At 39.5% G+C, this 20854-nt stretch overlaps 2 protein-coding genes across 3 annotated transcripts in view; one reads left to right on the plus strand and one right to left on the minus strand.

Annotated features, from left to right (window-relative positions):
* LOC117994491 (acyl-CoA Delta(11) desaturase-like) overlaps positions 1–12267 on the plus strand; it is an 18224-nt gene extending 5957 nt beyond the window's left edge. The window contains exons 2-5 of the mRNA XM_034982417.2: positions 9094–9307; positions 9640–9814; positions 10976–11137; positions 11792–12267. Of these exons, the coding sequence (XP_034838308.1) occupies positions 9103–9307; positions 9640–9814; positions 10976–11137; positions 11792–12251 (1002 nt within the window). The 5' untranslated portion in view covers positions 9094–9102 and the 3' untranslated portion in view covers positions 12252–12267. The remainder of the gene's footprint in view (positions 1–9093; positions 9308–9639; positions 9815–10975; positions 11138–11791) is intronic.
* The window catches only part of Tnks (tankyrase), a 92515-nt gene that overhangs the window by 32507 nt on the left and 39154 nt on the right, over positions 1–20854 (minus strand). The gene's annotated exons all lie outside the window — the stretch shown is intronic.

A 20854-nucleotide genomic window follows, 5' to 3' on the forward strand; every position in this document is an offset into this window, starting at 1 on the left:
GCGAAAAAAAATTTTGATGTTTGAAACTAATTTGAGTAATTATGTAAAACAATACATGTTATGTGGTTTTTGAAGCTCTGACGTAGGTGGAGAGTCAACACTTTAATAGTTTTTTAAAACTTTTTTCAAGGTGGCCATAAGGTATCTTATACCTTATGGCCACCTTGAAATTACTATTATAATAATTAATTAATATATAAACTATTAGCTAATCCTACTAAATCTAAGGGGTCTAAATCCTAAGGGGGTAAAATAGGGATTCGAAATTTGTGTAGTCCACGCGGACGAAGTCGCGGGAATAAGCTAGTAATTTATGGAGTTTGTATGGAGCAAAGGGGACTCAAGCGACGCGGCGTAGTTTATATCAATTTGTATGAAGCAAGGCGTTCTTTTTAGTAGTTTTTAGGGTTCCGTACCTCAAAAGGAAAAACGGAACCCTTATAGGATCACTTTGTTGTCCGTCTGTCTGTCAAGAAACCTACAGGGTACTTCCCGTTGACCTAGAATCATGAAATTTGGCAGGTAGGTAGATCTTATAGCTGACATTTGGGGAAAAATCTGAAAACCGTGAATTTAGGGTTAGATCACACAAAAAAAAATTAAATTATGGTCATGAACTAATAATTAGTATTTTCAACTTTCGAAGTGAGTGACTATATCAAGTGGGGTATCATATGAAAGGTCTTCACCTGTACATTCCAGAACAGATTTTATTTATTTTTATGCATCATAGTTTTTGAATTATCGTGCAAAATGTCGAAAAAATACGACTGTAGTACGGAACCCTCGTTGCGCGAGCCTGACTCGCACTTGGCTGGTTTTTTAGTAGCGTAAGTGCGTTTAGACCTAAAGGCAGTGGTCCGACCGCCGACGATGAACGAGAATCGAGTAGAACTAGAAACTTAAGCGAGTTGGCGATCAGCGGGAGGCGAGTGTGTAGCTTCGATAGTTTTGTCGCCGGGCTATAAGCGAGTGTGCAAGTGCAAGGAGCGATTACTCGCGCCATTCGCCCGCGGTAGCTCAGTCCTGTGCAAACCTGTGCGCGCGTTACACATGTTCAAGCGAGCGAGCATCGCTGAGCGAGTTTATTTTGTCGCCGGCATGCAGTGTAAACAGTCAGAGAGCAACTTTTGATATATGCATCTCTTTCGTTTACACGGAATGTACATTTATTGTGCGTTTCTTGAGAGAGAAAATCGCCAATAGTTAGTCGTTTTCTCGCCGGGCGGCGGTCGGACCACTGCCTTATACCGCAAATATTAAACAGCGATTAATCAAATCACAACCATTCCATCGTGGAAACTCTAATCATACCTATTATGAATAAAGATTACAATTTAATTTTTAAAAGTTATTAAAATACTAGGACACACTTATTAAAATAATTAAATCGAAAACAACAATAATTATTTATTACTGGTATGTATTTAAATGTTTAATAATTTAAACTCCGCATAGTTGTGTTTTTCATAATTATTATATACTAGACTAGCATATTCCCGCAACCTCGTCCGAGTGGACTATACAAATTTCGAACCCCTATTTTACCCCCTTAGAATTCCCCCCTAAAAATTCTGCATTCTGAATTTCTGCCCGATCCGTCCAGTAGTTTGAGCCGTGCATGCGTTGATAGATCAGTCAGTCAGTAAGTCAGCTTTTCCTTTTATAAATAAAGACTAGCTGATCCGCCCGGCTTCGCTCGAGTGAAATTTAATTTAACATATCATCATCATGATCAACCCATCGCCGACTTACTACAGAGCACGGGTCTCTTCTCAGAGTGAGAAGGGTTTTGGCCATAGTCTACCACGCTGGCCATGTGCGGATTGGTAGACTTCACACACCTTTGAGAACATTATGGAGAACTCTCAGGCATGCAGGTTTCCTCACGATGTTTTCCTTCACCGTTAAAGCAAGTGATATTTATTTACTTAAAACGCACATAACTCCCATATGAATATACCATATACATGATATAATATGAATTATTATCATTCATATCATCATTATCGGTTCAGTAGTTTCAAAGTTTATAGATAACAGAAAAATCTTTCCTCTTTATAATATAACTAGCTTATGCTCGCGACTTCGTCCGCGTGGACTACACAAATTTCAAACCCCTATTTCACCCCCTTAGGGGTTGAATTTTCGAAAATAATAGCTATCTGCATGCTAAATTTCAGCCCGATCCGTCCAGTAGTTTGAGCTGTGCGTTGATAGATAAGTCAGTCAGTCTGTCACCTTTCCCTTTTATATATACAGATTATAAAAGTAGGATTTTTCTCATAATTGCGTAAAAATCTCTATATACAATGAATCGCTGAATGTGTTGCTAAGCGCAAATCTCAAGAACAGCTGAACCGATTTCGCTAATTCTTTTTTTATAATATTCCTTGAAGTACGAGGATGGTTCTTACAGAGAGAAAAATTTTAAAAAATGCCTAAAACAGTCTAAAAACAACACTTATCTATATTCCCATACAAAAGATTCGTAATAAAACTTAAAAGTCAATTTGAACTTTAATACCATACCATAAAGTTTAAGTGTTAGTTGAGGGGTTCCGGGAAGGCAAAACAATTGAGTGACGTGTTAGGCGGTACGAAGTTCGCCGGCTCAGCTAGTATAACATAGAATTATTAAAATCAGTTCAGTAGTTTCAAAATCTTTCCTCTTTATAATATAACTAGCGACCCGCCCCGGCTTCGCATGGGTGCAATGTAGATACTAATGTGGTGTCATTGAGGTGTCATTGCCTCGGAAACTCTCAAATGAGAGGATTTTTTCTGACCTAATTCACATCATTTCAATTTCTTTAGGGATGTCTAATTTTTTGAAAAATTAAACTATAGCTATAAACCTTCCTCTTGAATCAATCTATCTATTGGTGAAAACCGCATTAAAATCCGTTGTGTAGTTTAAAAGATCTACGCGTTCATACATACAAATAGACGCGGGAAGCGACTTTATTTTATAGTATGTAGAGATTATAGAAGTAGGATTTTTCTCATAGTTGCGTAAAAATAGGTAATAAAACACAGATTAACGTCGGTCTTGACTTTGTGGCAGAACCTTTGAACTTGACTGTAGCGGTGGCAAATTAATTATAGTGGTATTATATGGTGTCGTTAATTTTTTATTGCTACCTCTTTTTTTTTTAAAAGAATATTTGCCATGTTAAATGACTAATATTCCCCTTTCCTCTCCAACTAAGCGTCAGCTAGGAGTAGATACGACTATAATAGTGCAACGGGCGGGATTTGAACCGTCAACCTTTCGGTTTTCAGTCCACTCCTTTACCGGTTGAACTATTGAAGTCATCTCCCTCGGGTCTTGGCATTGTTATTCAATCTGTGTCTCAGCCACTCGTACCTGCCTCCGGACCTAATGAAAACTGTGGTGGTACCTGTTGTAAAGTGTAGGACGGGGGATGTGTCTGATAAATGTAATTACCGACCGATTTCGCTAGCCACTGCCATAGCGAAAGTGCTCGACAGTGTGCTTAACCAATATTTGAAGAAGCACGTTAAGCTACATGATGCTCAATTCGGATTTCGGTCCGAACTGTCAACTGAAACTGCAATCCTGAGTTTGAAGCATACTGTCAAGTACTACACTGATAGACACACTCCCGTATATGCTTGTTTCCTGGACCTGTCGCGGGCTTTTGATCTGGTGCCATATGATAACATGTGGGCTAAGTTAAAAAAGACAGGGTTGCCACCGGAGGTTAATTGTCTTTTTAAATATTGGTACCTAGGTCAGGAAAACCGAGTTAGGTGGGCGAATGAGCTCTCGGATACGTACAGGCTGGAATGTGGCGTTCGGCAGGGTGGCCTGAGCTCACCATTGCTTTTCAGCCTGTACGTAAACGAACTGATTGAGGGACTCAGCAGTATGCCGGTAGGCTGCTACGTAGACGGTGTCTGCGTCAACAACCTCAGCTATGCCGACGACATGGTGCTGCTGGCTCCGTCAATCAGTGCGCTGCGCAGGATGCTTGCGGTATGCGAGTCGTATGCTGCTGAACATGGATTGAAATACAATGTCAAGAAGACTGAAGTCATGGTCTTCAAGGCGGGTACCAAGTGTCCAACGTATGTTCCACCTTTAAAGCTCCATGGAGTAGCTCTCAATAGAGTTCACAAATTCAAATACCTTGGGCACTTGCTAACCGAGACCCTTGGAGATGATGATGATATGGAAAGGGAACGCAGGGCATTGTCAGTCCGAGCGAATATGGTGGCCCGCAGGTTTGCCCGATGTACAGATGCTGTGAAAGTCACGCTGTTCAAAGCATACTGTACATCCTTATACTCGGCAAGCTTGTGGTTTCAGTACACGCAAAGGGCTTACAATGCGCTGCGAGTCCAATATAATAATGCGTTCAGGATTTTGTTGCGGCAACCTCGGTTCTGTAGTGCATCAGCTATGTTTGCTGAGGCGCGGACAGATGGCTTCGATGCCATCTGGCGCAAGAAAACAGCATCACTGTTGTCCAGAGTCCGAGGAAGCAGCAACGGGATCCTGCGCATGATAGCGGGCAAAATGGATAGTCCTCTGTTGGGGAAACTCGTGCAGAGGACTAAATCCCTTTTAGTTATTAAGTACTAACATAGTGATTAAGTATTTTGTTACTAACTCCTTAGTGTTTAAGTATTAACATAGTTATTAAGTATTTATTGTTACTAACACATAATGGATCAATTGTTGTCCGACTTAATAAATAAATTGAATTGAGGCTCTCAAATATTATGGTCCAAGATCCCAATGCCGCCAGACGTTCCTTATTTTCTGAGATAGATATACAAAATAGAATAGAATAGATTTTTATTCAAATAAACTTTTACAAGTGCTTTTGAATCGTCAACTAGTTTAATTTACCACTCGGTTCGGAATGCCGTCCCTACCGAGAAGAACCAACAAGAAACTCGGCGGTTGTTCTTTTCAAGAGATCAATTTATATTATTATACTATACTGTACAATCAATTGCAGCCCCGTGCATTGCTGGAGCGAGTCAAATTTGCTAAAACAGATGAAATCTGCTAGATGCGCGTATTACTCGCTTGGTGGCTGGCTTTTCCTGCATATTTAGTAGCGGGAGGGCGGGGGATGCTGCATACAGATTTAATCTGTTACAGTGGATTATAACAAATCAAGCTTCTGGTTCATTGTTGTATTAGATTAAAAAATCTGGGGTATTTTTTTTTACATTTTGCACGATAAATCAAAAACTACGCTGCATAAAAATAAATAAAAATCTGTTTTAGAATGCACAGGTGAAGCCCTTTAATTTAAGAGCCTCAATAGCTCAACGGGTAAAGGAGTGGACTGAAAACCGAAAGGTCGACGGATCAAACCCCGCCCGTTGCACTATTGTCGTACCTTTTTTTTTTTTTTTTTTTTTTTTTTTTTTCGCTGGTAAAAATGCTATTAGGCATGCCGCACAAGGGCGGGTATGTGGGACTCACTCGCGGTTTTTTTTTAACCGCCATCAGCATACCCACTAAAAAACCCAGCGGTGCCGTCCGCGTCAAGTATAAGACGTCTCAGGATCCCGGATATCGGATGCGACTGAGACGTCCTGGCGTTGGGCCGGCACAAGTTTACTCCCAATGCCTAGGGCAGGAGAAGGTGAGCATACTGTCTCCTTCTCCTCCCCTGTCTTCTTCTGCGGAGCGGGTGGGCGTCGGCGTCCAGCTCTCGTTCCCGCTCCGCGGCCTCCTTCAGTGATATGACAGTATTACAGAAGGAGGCCATTACGCCCCAGCTGGTCTCACTACTGATCATCTCGTCTATTGCATTTGAAAGTGAGAGGCTTCCTCTGAGGGTCGACGACAGGATGTGCCGCTGGGGTTTCCAGATTTTTTCCCGAATGTCTGCTATAAGACCTACCTACCTGCCAAATTTCATGATTCTAGGTCAACGAGAAGTACTGCAGGTGTACCCTGTACCTACTGCAGGTTTCTTGGCAGACACGAAAGACAGACAGACAGACAACGAAGTGATCCTATAATGGTTCCTTTTTTACTTTTGAGGTACGAAACCCTAAAAATACATAGGTAATACTGCTTATAGCAACACAACGATGGATTTGATATATCCGGAATCATATAAATAATGCCTACTTAGTTTTTATTAACTATACTAGATGATGCCCGCGACTTCGTCTGCGTGGATTTAGGTTTTTAAAAATCCCATGGGAACTCTTTTATTTTCCGGGATAAAAAGTAGCCTATGTCCTTCCCCGGGATGCAAGCTATCTCTATACCAAATTTCGTCACAATCGGTTGAACGGTTGGGCCGTGAAAGGCTAGCAGACAGACAGGCAGACACACTTTCGCATTTATAATATTAGTATGGATTATTATATTTCTGAAGGTTAATCTGCAATATATTATAAAATCTTCATCTATAGTAATAGGTTATATTATATTGTATCTGCAAAAAATTATGGCAAATTATCTGTTTAAGATTTATGTTTTTGTTTACAAAAAAACGATTGCGGATTTGGGAGACAAAAAAGTGTTTACCATTGCAATGAAATATTATAAGCGTTAGTTAAAAAACCGGCCAAGTGCAAGTCAGGCTCGCGCACGAGGGTTCTGTACTACAGTCGTATTTTTTTGTCATTTTGCACGATAATTTAAAAACCATGATGCAAAAAAATAAATAAAAATCTGTTTTAGAATGCACAGATGAAGCCCTTTCATATGGCACCCCACTTGATATAGTTATATCTTACTTTAAAAATTTAAAAAAACCTATTATTACAATAATTTAATATTAGTTCATGACAATAATTTAATTTTTTTTGTGGTGTAACCACAAATTCACGATTTTCAGATTTTTCCCCTCACGTCTGCTCTAAGATCTACCTTCCTGCCAAATTTCATGATTCTAGGTCAACGGGAAGTAGGTACCCTATAGGGATTACAGATAGACAGACAGACAGACAGACAACAAAGTTATCCTATAAGGGTTCCGTTTTTCCTTTTGAGGTACGGAACCCTAAAAAAGATTTAAACTTCAATGTAAGAATAGATTTTATTATCCAGGTATTTCACCGTAACAATGACGCATGCCCAACATTTCACAAAAAGTTAATTAATTAGTCGACAACAAACCAGTTCAGTGAGTGCTATACACAAAGTCGGGTCGCCACATTCGAAACAACAATTTTTGTTTAATAGCAAAACCAGGGTGAACTAGAGTGAGGGACCTCTCGGTTCGATCCTGAATCGATGATAATATGTCAAATATTAGGCTATGGTGACATGAAATCAAAGAAAAATAGGGCTACCTAGCGTCAAATGTACTAACATTTGACGCCTGCCAGTGACGTCGACGTTTTGTTAGAAGTTTCGTGTCGTGAACTGTGACAAAACCAACACGGCATGACATATCCACTGTGAATACTGGTTGCCAGAACCAGTATTATCTCAATTTTAATCACTTTACAGGATGAAGGAAAGAGTTGTTTCTTTCAAGTAATCAAGTCAGACTCTCGGCAATGAAATAGAAATAGAAAGATTTTTTTTATTCTTATAAACATTTACAAGTGCTTTTGAATCGTTAAAAGAATTTACCACTGATGATTCAGAATGCCATTTCTACCGAGAAGAACCAGCGAGATTCGGTGGTTGCTCTTTTCAAATGTTCAATTTATGATTAACGAGAGAGAGATATAGATGAAATTCGCGATTTCAGCTGCGTCTAGATTTTTTTGTAATCCTATTCCGATTTGAGGAGACCCGTGCTCTGTAGTGAGCCAGCGATGGGTTGATCATGATGGATTTCACCACCCGACTCTGCCAAGCCGACTATGTGTACAGCAATCCTAACTACATTACTGGTTTATTGACGTGTTTATTACTTTAATACGCATTTAATTTAAATCGCCCCACTATCGTAAAAATCGTATTATTAAAAAAATCAAAAAAAGATCTACTTGAAATAAATGCATAAAAATCACTACCCATATTATAAATGCGAAATAATGATTGTTTGTTGGTTTATTGGTTTGTCCTTCAATCACGAAGCAACGGAGCGACAACGGATTGACGTGATTTTTTGCATTGCCAGTCTGTCCGTCTGTCTGTCAAGAAACCTACAGGGTACTTCCCGTTGACCTAGAATCATGAAATTTAGCAGGTAGGTGGGTCTTATAGCAGACATTCGGAGAAAAATCTGAAAACCGTGAATTCGTGGTTACATCACACAAAAAAAACTAAATTGTGGTCATGAACTAATAAATAGTATTTTCAATTTTTGTAGTAAGATAACTATATCAAATGGGATATCATGTGAAAGGTCTTCACCTGTGCATTCTAAAACAGATTTTTATTTATTTTTAAGCATCATAGTTTTTGAATTATCGTGCAAAATGTCGAAAAATACGACTGCAGTACGGAACCCTCGTTGCGAGACTCGCACTGACTGACTCGCACTTGGCCGGTTTTTATAATAAGGGTACTGATGGACATATTTTATATCTTTGAGTATCCACATAGATAGGTATTGTTTTGAAACTTAACACAAATAACACTAAATTGAGCATTTCTCAAAATCCTAAAGCAGAAAAACGGCTATTAAAGATTCCATTTAGAGTTAAAGTTTAAGGTCAAAAATCGATTGCGAATTTTGACAAATATACCAAATAAGTCTCAGGAACACTTAATACGAGTTTCTATAGTAGTCGAATACGAAATCCGATGGCGAAATTCCTCATACATCAACAACCTTTCATCATCATCAACCAATAGACGTCCACTGCTGGATACAGGTCTCTTGTAGGGACTTCCACACGCCACGGTCTTGCGCCGCCTGAATCTAGCGGCTCCCTGCGACTCGTCTGATGTCGTCCGTCTACCTAGTGGTGGACGTTGGTGTATCAAAATAGTTAGCACCCACTGAGATTTTTGTCTCTATCATTTGTATGTGTTTACGTAACAGAGAGAGCGCTATACTTAGTTCTTTCCGCGGATAGGGTATAGTGGTCACTCGTTGAATACGACACACCTGTGCGCTAGATTTATCCCTGACCTACAGATTTAAATTCTAAATTTAAAAAATGTAATTTCTCTAATTACAGAAAAACAAAATGGCTCCCTTCTCAACACACACAGAAACCACAACGATCACAGAGAGCGAGGAAGAATACCCGAAGCTCATCGCCCCGCAGGCGGCGCCGAGGAAATATGACATAGTCTACTTCAATCTGTTCACATTCGGCTATGCGCACCTGGCTACACTGTACGGAGTTTATCTAGCCTGTACCGTCGCTACATGGAAGACTTTGATATTCCGTGAGTACATCATGTCATCTCATGACATATCAAATTGCAAGAGAGGCGGTTAAAATTACAGTTAGTATTAAACTTTGACTAAAAGCAAAGTCGGTTTGTCTTTTTTTGTCTCAGCTCAGTCTAATCAGTTTTAATCTATTGGAGGTTTTCTACCCAAAAATATTTTGATATCTCTCAGTAAAGCAGCAATGTAGAATCAACCACTGTCAAATTAGTTCAGTGGCTATCATTCAGTGTTAGCGAATCTCACTAAGGCTTGTCTACAATAGAAAGTCACACAGTCAGTACAGTTCAGACCATTCGACTGACACAGCCTAACTTTAAACTTGCAGATCACATAATATTCATACTGGCGGCTGTCGGTGTGACCGCGGGCGCACATCGGCTGTGGACTCACCGGGCTTACAAGGCGAAGACGCCCTTACAGATTATACTGATGGTGATGAACACGCTCGCCTTCCAGAACTCCGCGATACACTGGGTACGCGAGCATCGCATGCACCACAGGTAAATAAAAACGGCCAAGTGCGAGTCGCGCACTGAGGATCCCGTATTACAATCGTATTTTATCGACATTTCGCACGATAAATCAAAAACTATTACGGCTAAAAATAAATAAAAATCTGTTTTGGAATGTACAAGTAAAGCCCATTCATATGATACCCCACTTGGTATAGTAATTTTACTTTGAAAGTTGAAAATAGCAATATTTGTTTATGCACACATTTTTTTTCTTATGTAGTAACCACAAATTTACGGTTTTCAGATTTTCCCCCTCATGTCTGCTATAAGACCTATCTTGCTGTCAAATTTCATGAGGTCAACGGGAAGTACCCTATAGATTTCTTGACAGACAGACAGACAACAAAGTGATCCTATAAGGGTTCCTATTTTCCTTTTGAGGTACGGAACCCTAAAAATATGTAAAGTTTTCGGGCTTAGAACATCTACCCGTATATACCAAACGCATGTTTATAGTGTAAACAATACGGGCACTTGAAACGCATGTGTAACGCACGTATAAGCTAATGGTAACGTTTTACGCAGAATACTCAAATGCATCTATAGTACGCGACAGGTCGAGATGGTAATCGGGGAGGTACGCCCCGCACACCCGCACAGCCCCAGCCCAAAACCAGTGCGGGCGAGTAATGATGACGTGCGGGTATACGAGGCGTCCCCCCACCTCACACTCCGATTGCCATCTCGATCTGTCGCGGACTATATAGGTAGGTAACGGTAGACAAGTAACTAGCCACTGCAGAAGTCTCCCATCAAACCAGACCAGAGACAATTCTGAAATTATAAATTCCCAAACTGCCCCTGCCGTGAATCGAACCCGAGACCCGCTATCTCCCGTGCAGTTGGCTATTCGGTAGGGAGGGCATTATAAAATAAAAATAAATAAAACAAAAATTTATTTTTTTCAATTAAACTTTTACAAGTATTTTTGAACCGTCAACAGCTTCTACCACTGGTTTGGAATGCCTTTCCTATCGAGAAGAACCAGCAAGAAACTCGGCGGTTGCTCTTTTCAAAGATTTGATACCTATACAATATTATGCCATGTATAAGAAAAGTATTTGCCGTCCTGCGCGTTGCTGGAACGAGCTGCAGGTCGAATCTACGCTCATTATTTATGTATAGCTGTATTTACTACTGTTACAGATACAGCGACACGGATGCAGACCCTCACAACGCGACACGAGGCTTCTTCTACTCACACATCGGATGGCTGTTGGTCAGAAAGCATCCCGAGGTGAGGCGGAGGGGGAAGTTCGTCGACATGTCCGACATTTATGCCAACCCTGTGCTGAGGTTTCAGAAAAAGTGAGTAATCTATCTATAGTTGGTAAATCTCCTTTTTTCTGGGTGGTATACAAAGAAATAACCACGAAGGGGATGGCGGGGTCTGTAAGACCCCTAACGTAACCTAACCTATCCAAGTCGGAGTGCCCGAAGTCCCGAGCTCGCTTCGCTCGCTCTTGATGGTGGAAGCGGAGGGAGGAAAGAATAGAATAGAATGTTTTTATGAATAGTCAGGTAGTTTTAATTTACCACTGGTTCGGAATTCCGTTCAGTACCCCCACTCTGCAATGGAGCCACGTATTTCTGGGGGTAAAATTGATTTTTCATTTTAAACATTGTTTTATTTTGTGAGTATGGTCACCCTAAAATCTAAGTAGTATTACGATACGGCTAAACGTGGCCCGCCTTATTGAAGAACGTATTGCTATGACAATCCGGCAAATCGTTGAACCGCCGCATTTCAAAACGGCCCTGCTTTTGATAACGGCTAGCCGTAATGTAATATGGCAGATTATACGATCCGACTGCGACACAAACATTAAAAAAAAAAGACTCGGGCCGAATTGAGAACCACCTCCTTTTTGGAAGTCCGTTAAAAAAATACGAGTTATATTGATAACCTCCTCTTTTTTTTGTAAAAAAATGAGTTTAACTCTGACATTTTCCACCTTTCAGATACGCAGTACCCTTCATCGGAACAATTTGCTTCGTCCTACCGACCATCATCCCTATGTACTTCTTCGGAGAAACCCTCACCACCGCATGGAACCTCGCCATCATGCGCTACGTGTTCAACCTCCACATCACCTTCTTCGTCAACAGCGCCGCCCACTTATGGGGCAACAAACCCTATGACAAGAACATAAAGCCAGTTCAGAACCTATCAGTTTCCTTCATGGCGTTCGGGGAGGGTTTCCATAACTACCACCACGCGTTCCCATGGGACTATCGAACGGCGGAGTTGGGGAACAACTGGCTGAACTTTACTACTAAGTTTATAGATTTCTTCGCGTGGTTGGGTTGGGCGTACGACCTGAAGACAGTTCCTGATGAAGTGATCCGCTCGAGGGCAAGCAGGACCGGGGACGGAAGCGACATGTGGGGGTTCGGAGGGGAGCGGGATAAGACTGAATAAATTTGTGATGACTTTCTTTGACGTTGTTTTATTTTCAAAATGCCTGTTTTTGTGGTGCACTTGCTAAAACTGGGACAGAGTGTCTGTCAATCCGCAGAGCAGGCTAAAAATGGTAGTATAAGGTACCCATATTAAAAGTGGAAGGGAAAACTGATGCTGGAAGGATCACACCATCATGATCAACACATCCCCGGCTCACTACTGAGCACGTGTCGCTTCGCAGAATAAGAAGCGTTTAGTACGGAGCGGCGGACTACACACCTTTGAGAACATTATGAGAAACACTCAGGCATGAAGGTTTCTTCGTGATGTCTTCCTTCACCGTTAAAGCAAGATTTTGTTTTCATGCAAAATCTTGTATATGCGTACTCTTGAGGTTGAATTTTCTATGGTATCATCATCATCATCATCATCAACCAATAGACGTCCACTGCTGGACATAGGTCTCTTGTAGGGACTTCCACACGCCACGGTCTTGCGCCGCGCCGCCTGGATCCAGCGGCTCCCTGCGACTCGTCTGATGTCGTCCGTCGACCTAGTGGGGGGTCTTCCAACGCTGCGTCTTCCGGTGCGAGGTCACCATTCTAGCACCTTGGTATATAGAGAACTAATGTGCAAACAATGGACAGTCGACCTTTCTTTTAATTACAAGTATATATGCCTAAAAGCCGGTCAAGTGCGAGTCAGACTCGCACACGAAGAATTCCGTACCATTGTACAAGAAATAACACTTCACTTAATTTTTAACAAGCTGATACCTGCGACTCGATTTGGTGAGTATGGATTTTAAAAATCCCGTAGGAACTATTTGATTTTCCGGAATAAAAAGTAGCCTATGTCACTCTCCAAGTCATTACCTATTATACATAGAAAAAATTGGTTGGTGGTGGAAATTGGTTTTATATCAATCGAATAAACTAGTTTTTCTCCTAATGGTCGTGTAAAAAATGCGTATTTTGGGAAACTTCGCGATTTTTAGGGTTCCGTACCTCAAAAAGAAAAACGGAACCCTTATAGGATCACTTTGTTGTCTGTCTGTCTGTCAAGAAACCTACAGGGTACTTCCCGTTGACCTAGAATCATGAAATTTGGCAGGTAGGTAGGTCTTATAGCAGACATTCGGAGAAAAATCTGAAAACCGTGAATTTAGGGTTAGATCACACAAAAAAAAATTAAATTGTGGTCATGAACTAATAATTAGTATTTTCAACTTTCGAAGTGAGTGACTATATCAAGTCACCCTATTTTAACCCCTTAGGGGTTGAATTTTCAAAAATCCTTTCTTAGCGGATGTCTACATCATAATAGCTATCTGCGTGCCAAATTTCAGCCCGATCCGTCCAGTAGTTTGAGCTGTGCGTTGATAGATCAGTCAGTCAGTCACCTCTTCCTTTTATATATTTAGTTAATACTAGCTTATGCTCGCGACTTCGTCCGCATGGACTACACAAATTTCAAACCCCTATTTCACCCCTTTAGGGGATGAATTTTCAAAAATCCTTTCTTAGCGGATGTCTACATCATAATAGCTATCTGCATGCCAAATTTCAGCTCGATCCGTCCAGTAGTTTGATCTGTGCGTTGATAGATCAGTCAGTCAGTCACCTTTTCCTTTTATATATTTAAGTTAATATTAAAAAATAAACAAACAAATTTGTAATTTTTGAGGTCAAAACTTGATTCTTTGAACATCCGAAATGTGTCTTTTGGGACGCATGTACGAGTACAATATTTCCTGCCGGGCACTGCACGTACTAAGTTTCTGCGGAACCCAAAATTTCAACAAATTGAAATTCAATTAATTATATAAATTATGTATGCATGTATGTAAATTTTTACAATTACTGAATTATGCCAGTAAATACAAATCAAAGGAGGTATTCATAAAATTTGATTACAATTGATTGGTTATCATTACAATTCACAGTAAGTTGAATTTTTATTTCATTTAATTTACCAACATACAATTTACTCTCATTTATTTACATAATACAATATCATTGTTATCTTATATATATATATATATATATATATATAAAAGGAAAACGTGACTGACTGACTGACTGACTGATCTATCAACGCACAGCTCAAACTACTGGACGGATCGCGCTGAAATTCGGCATGCAGATAGCTTTTATGACGTAGGCATCCGCTAAGAAAGGATTTTTCAAAAGTCAACCCCTAAAGGGGTAAAATAGGGGTTTGAAGTTTGTATGAAAGTCTGTCAGTTTTGAAGTGTCTATAAAGAAGTTTTGTAATTAATATATAAGGCGGTGGTCCGACCGCCGACGATGAACGAGAAACTAGAACTAGAAACTATAAATGAGTTGGCGATCAGGGGGAAGCGAGTATGTAGTTTCAATAGTTTTGTCGCCAATAAGCGAGTGTGCAAGTACGACGAGCGATTACTCGCCCGCGGTCACTCAGTCCTGTGCAAACCTGCACGTGTTACACGTGTTCAAGCGAACGAATATCGCTGAGCGAGTTTATTTTGAAAGCTCGTCGCTCAGCGACAAAACTAGTAAAGCGAGTCGTCGCCGGCAGTGTGAACAGTCAGAGAGCAACTTTTGATATATGATCTCTTTCGTTTACACGGAATGGACATTTATTGTGGGTTTCTTGAGAGAGAAAATCGCCGAAAGTTACTCGTTTTCTGGCCGGCGCCGGCGGTCGGAACACTGCCTTAAGCTACATTTTTTCCAAGCTATATTTTATTTCAAAAAAAATTAGAGATCCCTACTAAATTTGAAATAAGCTACCCGTCGAAGCCGGGGCTAGTCGCTAGTACCTACTTCATAAAACTAGATGAACTTGAAATTAGAGCAAAGGTAAGTTAATCGAATTCATTAAGAATTGTTTACAATATTTTTTTTAAATGAGGACGACAGCAATTTTGGACATTACTGACTAATATTATAAATGCGAAAGTGTGTCTGTCTGTCTGTCTGCTAGCTTTTCACGGCCCAACCGTTCAACCGATTTGGATGAAATTTGGTACAGAGTTAGCTTATATCCCGGGGAAGGACATAGTACTTTTTATCCCGGATAATTGAAGAGTTCCCACGGGATTATAAAAAACCTAAATCCACGCGGACGAAGTCGCGGGCATCATCTTGTTACTGATAAAACGTTTTAGGGTTCCGTACCAAAACCGCATCTGCCTTATAGGCGATGGGGGATTGTTGCAAAGAACAATCGAATGAATCGACCAATGGAAATCTATTGTCGATTTATTCGTTGTCACAAAAACAATCGAATAAAAATCGACAATCGATTGTGCAATTGTTGTTTGATATTTCGATTGTAAAATCTACAAATGCGCACGAACGCATCGAAAATCTAAATCAATAGCGTAATGTGTAGTGTGTAAATGTTTTATGAAAAATATCTCAGCCTATTATACTATATATAGCTCAATTACCACTCACTCACTCACTCACTGACTCATTGACATAATTGTTCTCCTAGAAAGAGATAGAAAATGATATAATAATGTATGGGAGATATGTTCAGAAGTGGGATTCGAGTAGGGAAAAAATTATGACATTTCAGAAAAACAAGATGGCGGCCGACCTGACTTTTGTAACTTTTTTGTTTTCCAACCGATTTTGTTACAACTTGCAACTATTGAAGATATTAGTAAACATGTTTTAGAAAAAGTGTAAAAAATTGGAAAAACAAGATGGCGGCCGAGATTTTCAAAAAATTTCCTCCTGTAAAATTTTGTATGAAACTTTTTTTTTTTCAATCACGGTTTCATATAGAAGACAAAGATTCCTTTAGGGCAACATATGGAGGGAGCTGATGATTGAGGATTTCGGAGACGGGTGAAGGGCACGCTCAAGGTATTGAAGATAGGTGGGAGGTGCTCGACCAAATGTCATTCGAAACCTCATCCAATTGCCAAAAATTTGAAAAAAAATTTAAAATTCCGAAAAAAAGATGGCCGCCATACAAATTTCATCGGCGTCCATCTCGGAGGGTACGAAAGATGGAAGAGTGGTTTCTTGGCAAAAGATGATCAGGATTCAAAGGTCTATTCGATGACTTGAAAAAAAATTCAAAATGGCGGAATTTATTTTTTCATACAAAATTTTTTATTATTCAAAATGGCCATTATAGACCTCGAGAGCTGCTTTAGCAGCTCGAGCAGCGAGCAAAATACTAGTTATTATACTATATATAGCTCAATTACCACTCACTCACTCACTCACTGACTCATTGACATAATTGTTCTCCTAGAAAGAGATAGAAAATGATATAATAATGTATGGGAGATATGTTCAGAAGTGGGATTCGAGTAGGGAAAAATTATGACATTTCAGAAAAACAAGATGGCGGCCGACCTGACTTTTGTAACTTTTTTGTTTTCCAACCGATTTTGTTACAACTTGCAACTATTGAAGATATTAGTAAACATGTTTTAGAAAAAGTGTAAAAAATTGGAAAAACAAGATGGCGGCCGAGATTTTCAAAAAATTTCCTCCTGTAAAATTTTGTATGAAACTTTTTTTTTTCAATCACGGTTTCATATAGAAGACAAAGATTCCTTTAGGGCAACATATGGAGGGAGCTGATGATTGAGGATTTCGGAGACGGGTGAAGGGCACGCTCAAGGTATTGAAGATAGGTGGGAGGTGCTCGACCAAATGTCATTCGAAACCTCATCCAATTGCCAAAAATTTGAAAAAAATTTAAAATTCCGAAAAAAAGATGGCCGCCATACAAATTTCATCGGCGTCCATCTCGGAGGGTACGAAAGATGGAAGAGTGGTTTCTTGGCAAAAGATGATCAGGATTCAAAGGTCTATTCGATGACTTGAAAAAAAATTCAAAATGGCGGAATTTATTTTTTCATACAAAATTTTTATTATTCAAATGGCCATTATAGACCTCGAGAGCTGCTTTAGCAGCTCGAGCAGCGAGCAAAATACTAGTTATACTATATATAGCTCAATTACCACTCACTCACTGATTGACATAATTGTTCTCCTAGAAAGAGATAGAAAATGATATAATAATGTATGGGAGATATGTTCAGAAGTGGGATTCGAGTAGGGAAAAATTATGACATTTCAGAAAAACAAGATGGCGGCCGACCTGACTTTTGTAACTTTTTTGTTTTTCAACCGATTTTGTTTAAACTTGCAGTTATTTTAGATGTTAGCAAACGATTTTTAGAAAATGTAAAAAAAATTGGAAAAACAAGATGGCGGCCGAGATTTTCAAAAAATTTCCTCCTGTAAAATTTTGTATGAAACTTTTTTTTTTCACTAATACTTTCGTACAGAAGACAAAGATTCCTTTAGGGCAACACATGGAGGGAGCTGATGATTGAGGATTTCGGAGACGGGTGAAGGGCACGCTCAAGGTATTGAAGATAGATGGGAGGTGCACGAGCAAATGTCATTCGAAACCTCATCCAATTGCCAAAAATTTGGAAAAAAATTTAAAATTCCGAAAAAAAGATGGCCGCCATACAAATTTCGTCGGCGTCCATCTCGGAGGGTATGAAAGATGGAAGAGTGGTTTCTTGGCAAGAGATGATCAGGATCCGAAGGTCTACTCGATGGATGGAAAAAAAATTCAAAATGGCGGAATTTTTTTTTTCATACAAAATTTTTTATTATTCAAAATGGACATTATAGACCTCGAGAGCTGCTTTAGCAGCTCGAGCAGCGAGCAAAATACTAGTTATACTATATATAGCTCAATTACCACTCACTCACTGATTGACATAATTGTTCTCCTAGAAAGAGATAGAAAATGATATAATAATGTATGGGAGATATGTTCAGAAGTGGGATTCGACTAGGGAAAAATTATGACATTTCAGAAAAACAAGATGGCGGCCGACCTGACTTTTGTAACTTTTTTGTTTTCCAACCGATTTTGTTACAACTTGCAACAATTGAAGATATTAGTAAACGGTTTTTAGAAAAAGTGAAAAAAATTTGAAAAACAAGATGGCGGCCGAGATTTTCAAAAAATTCCCTCCTGTAAAATTTTGTATGAAACTTTTTTTTTTCACTTGTGGTTTCATATAGAAGACAAAGATTCCTTTAGGGCAACATATGGAGGGAGCTGATGATTGAGGATTTCGGAGACGGGTGAAGGGCACGCTTGAGGTATCGAAGATAGGTGGGAGGTGCTCGACCAAATGTCATTCGAAACCTCATCCAATTGCCAAAAATTTGGAAAAAAATTCAAAATTCCGAAAAAAAGATGGCCGCCATACAAATTTTATCCGCGTCAATCTCGGAGGGTATGAAAGATGGAAGAGTGGTTTCTTGGCAAGAGATGATCAGGATCCGAAGGTTTACTCGATGGATTGAAAAAAAATTCAAAATGGCGGAATTTTTTTTTTCATACAAAATTTATGACTTTTTTAAAATTTTTCAAAATGGCGATTATAGACCTCGAGAGCTGCTTTAGCAGCTCGAGCAGCGAGCAAAATACTAGTTTGTTTATATAACTGAAATGCTGGTAAAATATTTTCCCGCAGAAATTACTCTATTTTTATGTTAAAAATTAATATATATATAATATTTGATACCGGACGGTTTATCCTACAGAACACACCATTCTTTCAGACACGATAGAAACTAATGAATAAGGTTCAAGACACGGGTCTGCCCGCGAAATTCAAATTTGATTTGGTTTTTCACAATTTGTAAACTAATGCGACAAAGTAGACTTATGGCATTCAAATTTCGCCCCTATAGCGATATCATCTTGACAGGTTTATATAAAAACCTTTACTTGAAAGTGTCCAGTTTAAGAAATTAGTCAAAATAATGAGTTTGACGTGAGCTCACAAATTCGTCATTATTTTGACTAATTTCTTAAACTGGACACTTTCAAGTAGAGATTTTTATATAAGCCTGTGAAGATGATACTGCTAGGGGCTTAATTTGAATGCCATTTCTTTGTCGTATTAGTTTACAAATTGCGAAAAACCAAATTAAATTTGAATTTCGCGGGCAGACCGTCTTCCACCTTAAGAGCCAGCGCGTTATCTCCCAAAGTCACCATGATCAACTTCATAGTCGCTGATCGTTCCTCCCTGTGCTGGGGACAATACGCAGAGAAACTTTCAGCTTTTATGACATAACGAAGGTCTGGCGCGCGCTGGCTCTCTCTCTCTCTATAATTTACAGCTAATGCAAATCATTTTTACTCAAAAATCAAGTTTTCGAAATAACACGTTGTAGTCGCAAACACAGCACTAATTCTAATCGGAGGCCGGGAGTTCGATCCCGGGCACGCACCTGAACCTTTCGGAGTTATGTGCGTTTTAAGTAATTAAATATCACTTGCTTTAACGGTGAAGGAAAACATCGTGAGGAAACCTGCATGCCTGAGAGTTCTCCATAATGTTCTCAAAAGGTGTGTGAAGTCTACCAATTTGCACATGGCCAGCGTGGTAGACTATGGCCAAACCCTTCTCACTCTGAGAGGAGTCCCGTGTTCTGTAGTGAGCCGGCGATGGGTTGATCATGATGGGTTGAACAGACGTACTGTTTAGAGTACTAGATCACGTGGCGGTTCCTGATTAGATAACGGATACCAAACGATGTCGTTATATCACTTGCCGGCCATGATCGTTGGGCAGAAGGGCTTTTTTGATTAAAAGTTTATACCTAGTGCGCTCCGGGCAAACGTAGTTTGGCTCTCATTCAAACTCACTCAACTCACGCGACTTCGTCCGCGTGGACAACACTAGTTTTGAACCCCTATTTTACCCCCTTGGGGGTTGACCTTTCAAAAATCCTTTCTCAGCGGATGTCATAATACCTAGCTATCTGCATGCCACATTTCAGCCCGATCCGTCAATTAGTTTGAGCTATGCATTGAATTTAATAGATCAGTCAGCTTTTCCGTTTATCACTACCCATATTATAAACTAGCTTATGCTCGTCCGCTACACAAATTTTGAACCCCTATTTTACTCCCTTAAGGGTTGAATTTTCAAAAATCCTTTCTTAGCGGATGCCTACGTTACAATAGCTATCTGCATGCCAAATTTCAACCCGATTCGTCCAGTAGTTTGAGCTGTGCGTTGATAGATCAGTCAGTCAGTCACCTTTTCCTTATATGTAGAGATGAGATGAGAACCAAACTACGTTTGTATGGTGAGTGGGACGGAGAGACTGCTGTTAAAATATTAAATAATGCGTACCGACAATATTTCTACGGAAACTAAAATATAACTGAGAAAAAGGGTTATATAATAATTAGTTTCCGACTATATATAAGTATTCAATTTAGCATATTTACTGTAATATCCAAGTTATCGTTGCATAATTGAAATGTGTTGTTAGTTTACTTTATTTATTTATTATTTATTTATTTTAATGTAAACAAATTCAATTTGTGGTTTTTAAATAAGTGTTGAAAATTCTATTTAACTTATTGTTAATAGTTATAAGTAGTGTATTTCGGAAAATCTTCCTTTAAATAAATCAGTAGGTACATACTCTATCTCAATATTTAAAACACTATAATAACTCCCGCAAATTGCTATTGCGCGTGGCCGCCATTTTAGTGACGTCAGCACTAGACTGAAGTTTCGAGCTGATAGTATATTTTTACTTAGATAT

Source organism: Maniola hyperantus, chromosome 26 (genome assembly GCF_902806685.2).
Source record: "Maniola hyperantus chromosome 26, iAphHyp1.2, whole genome shotgun sequence".
Classification (NCBI taxonomy): domain Eukaryota; kingdom Metazoa; phylum Arthropoda; class Insecta; order Lepidoptera; family Nymphalidae; genus Maniola; species Maniola hyperantus.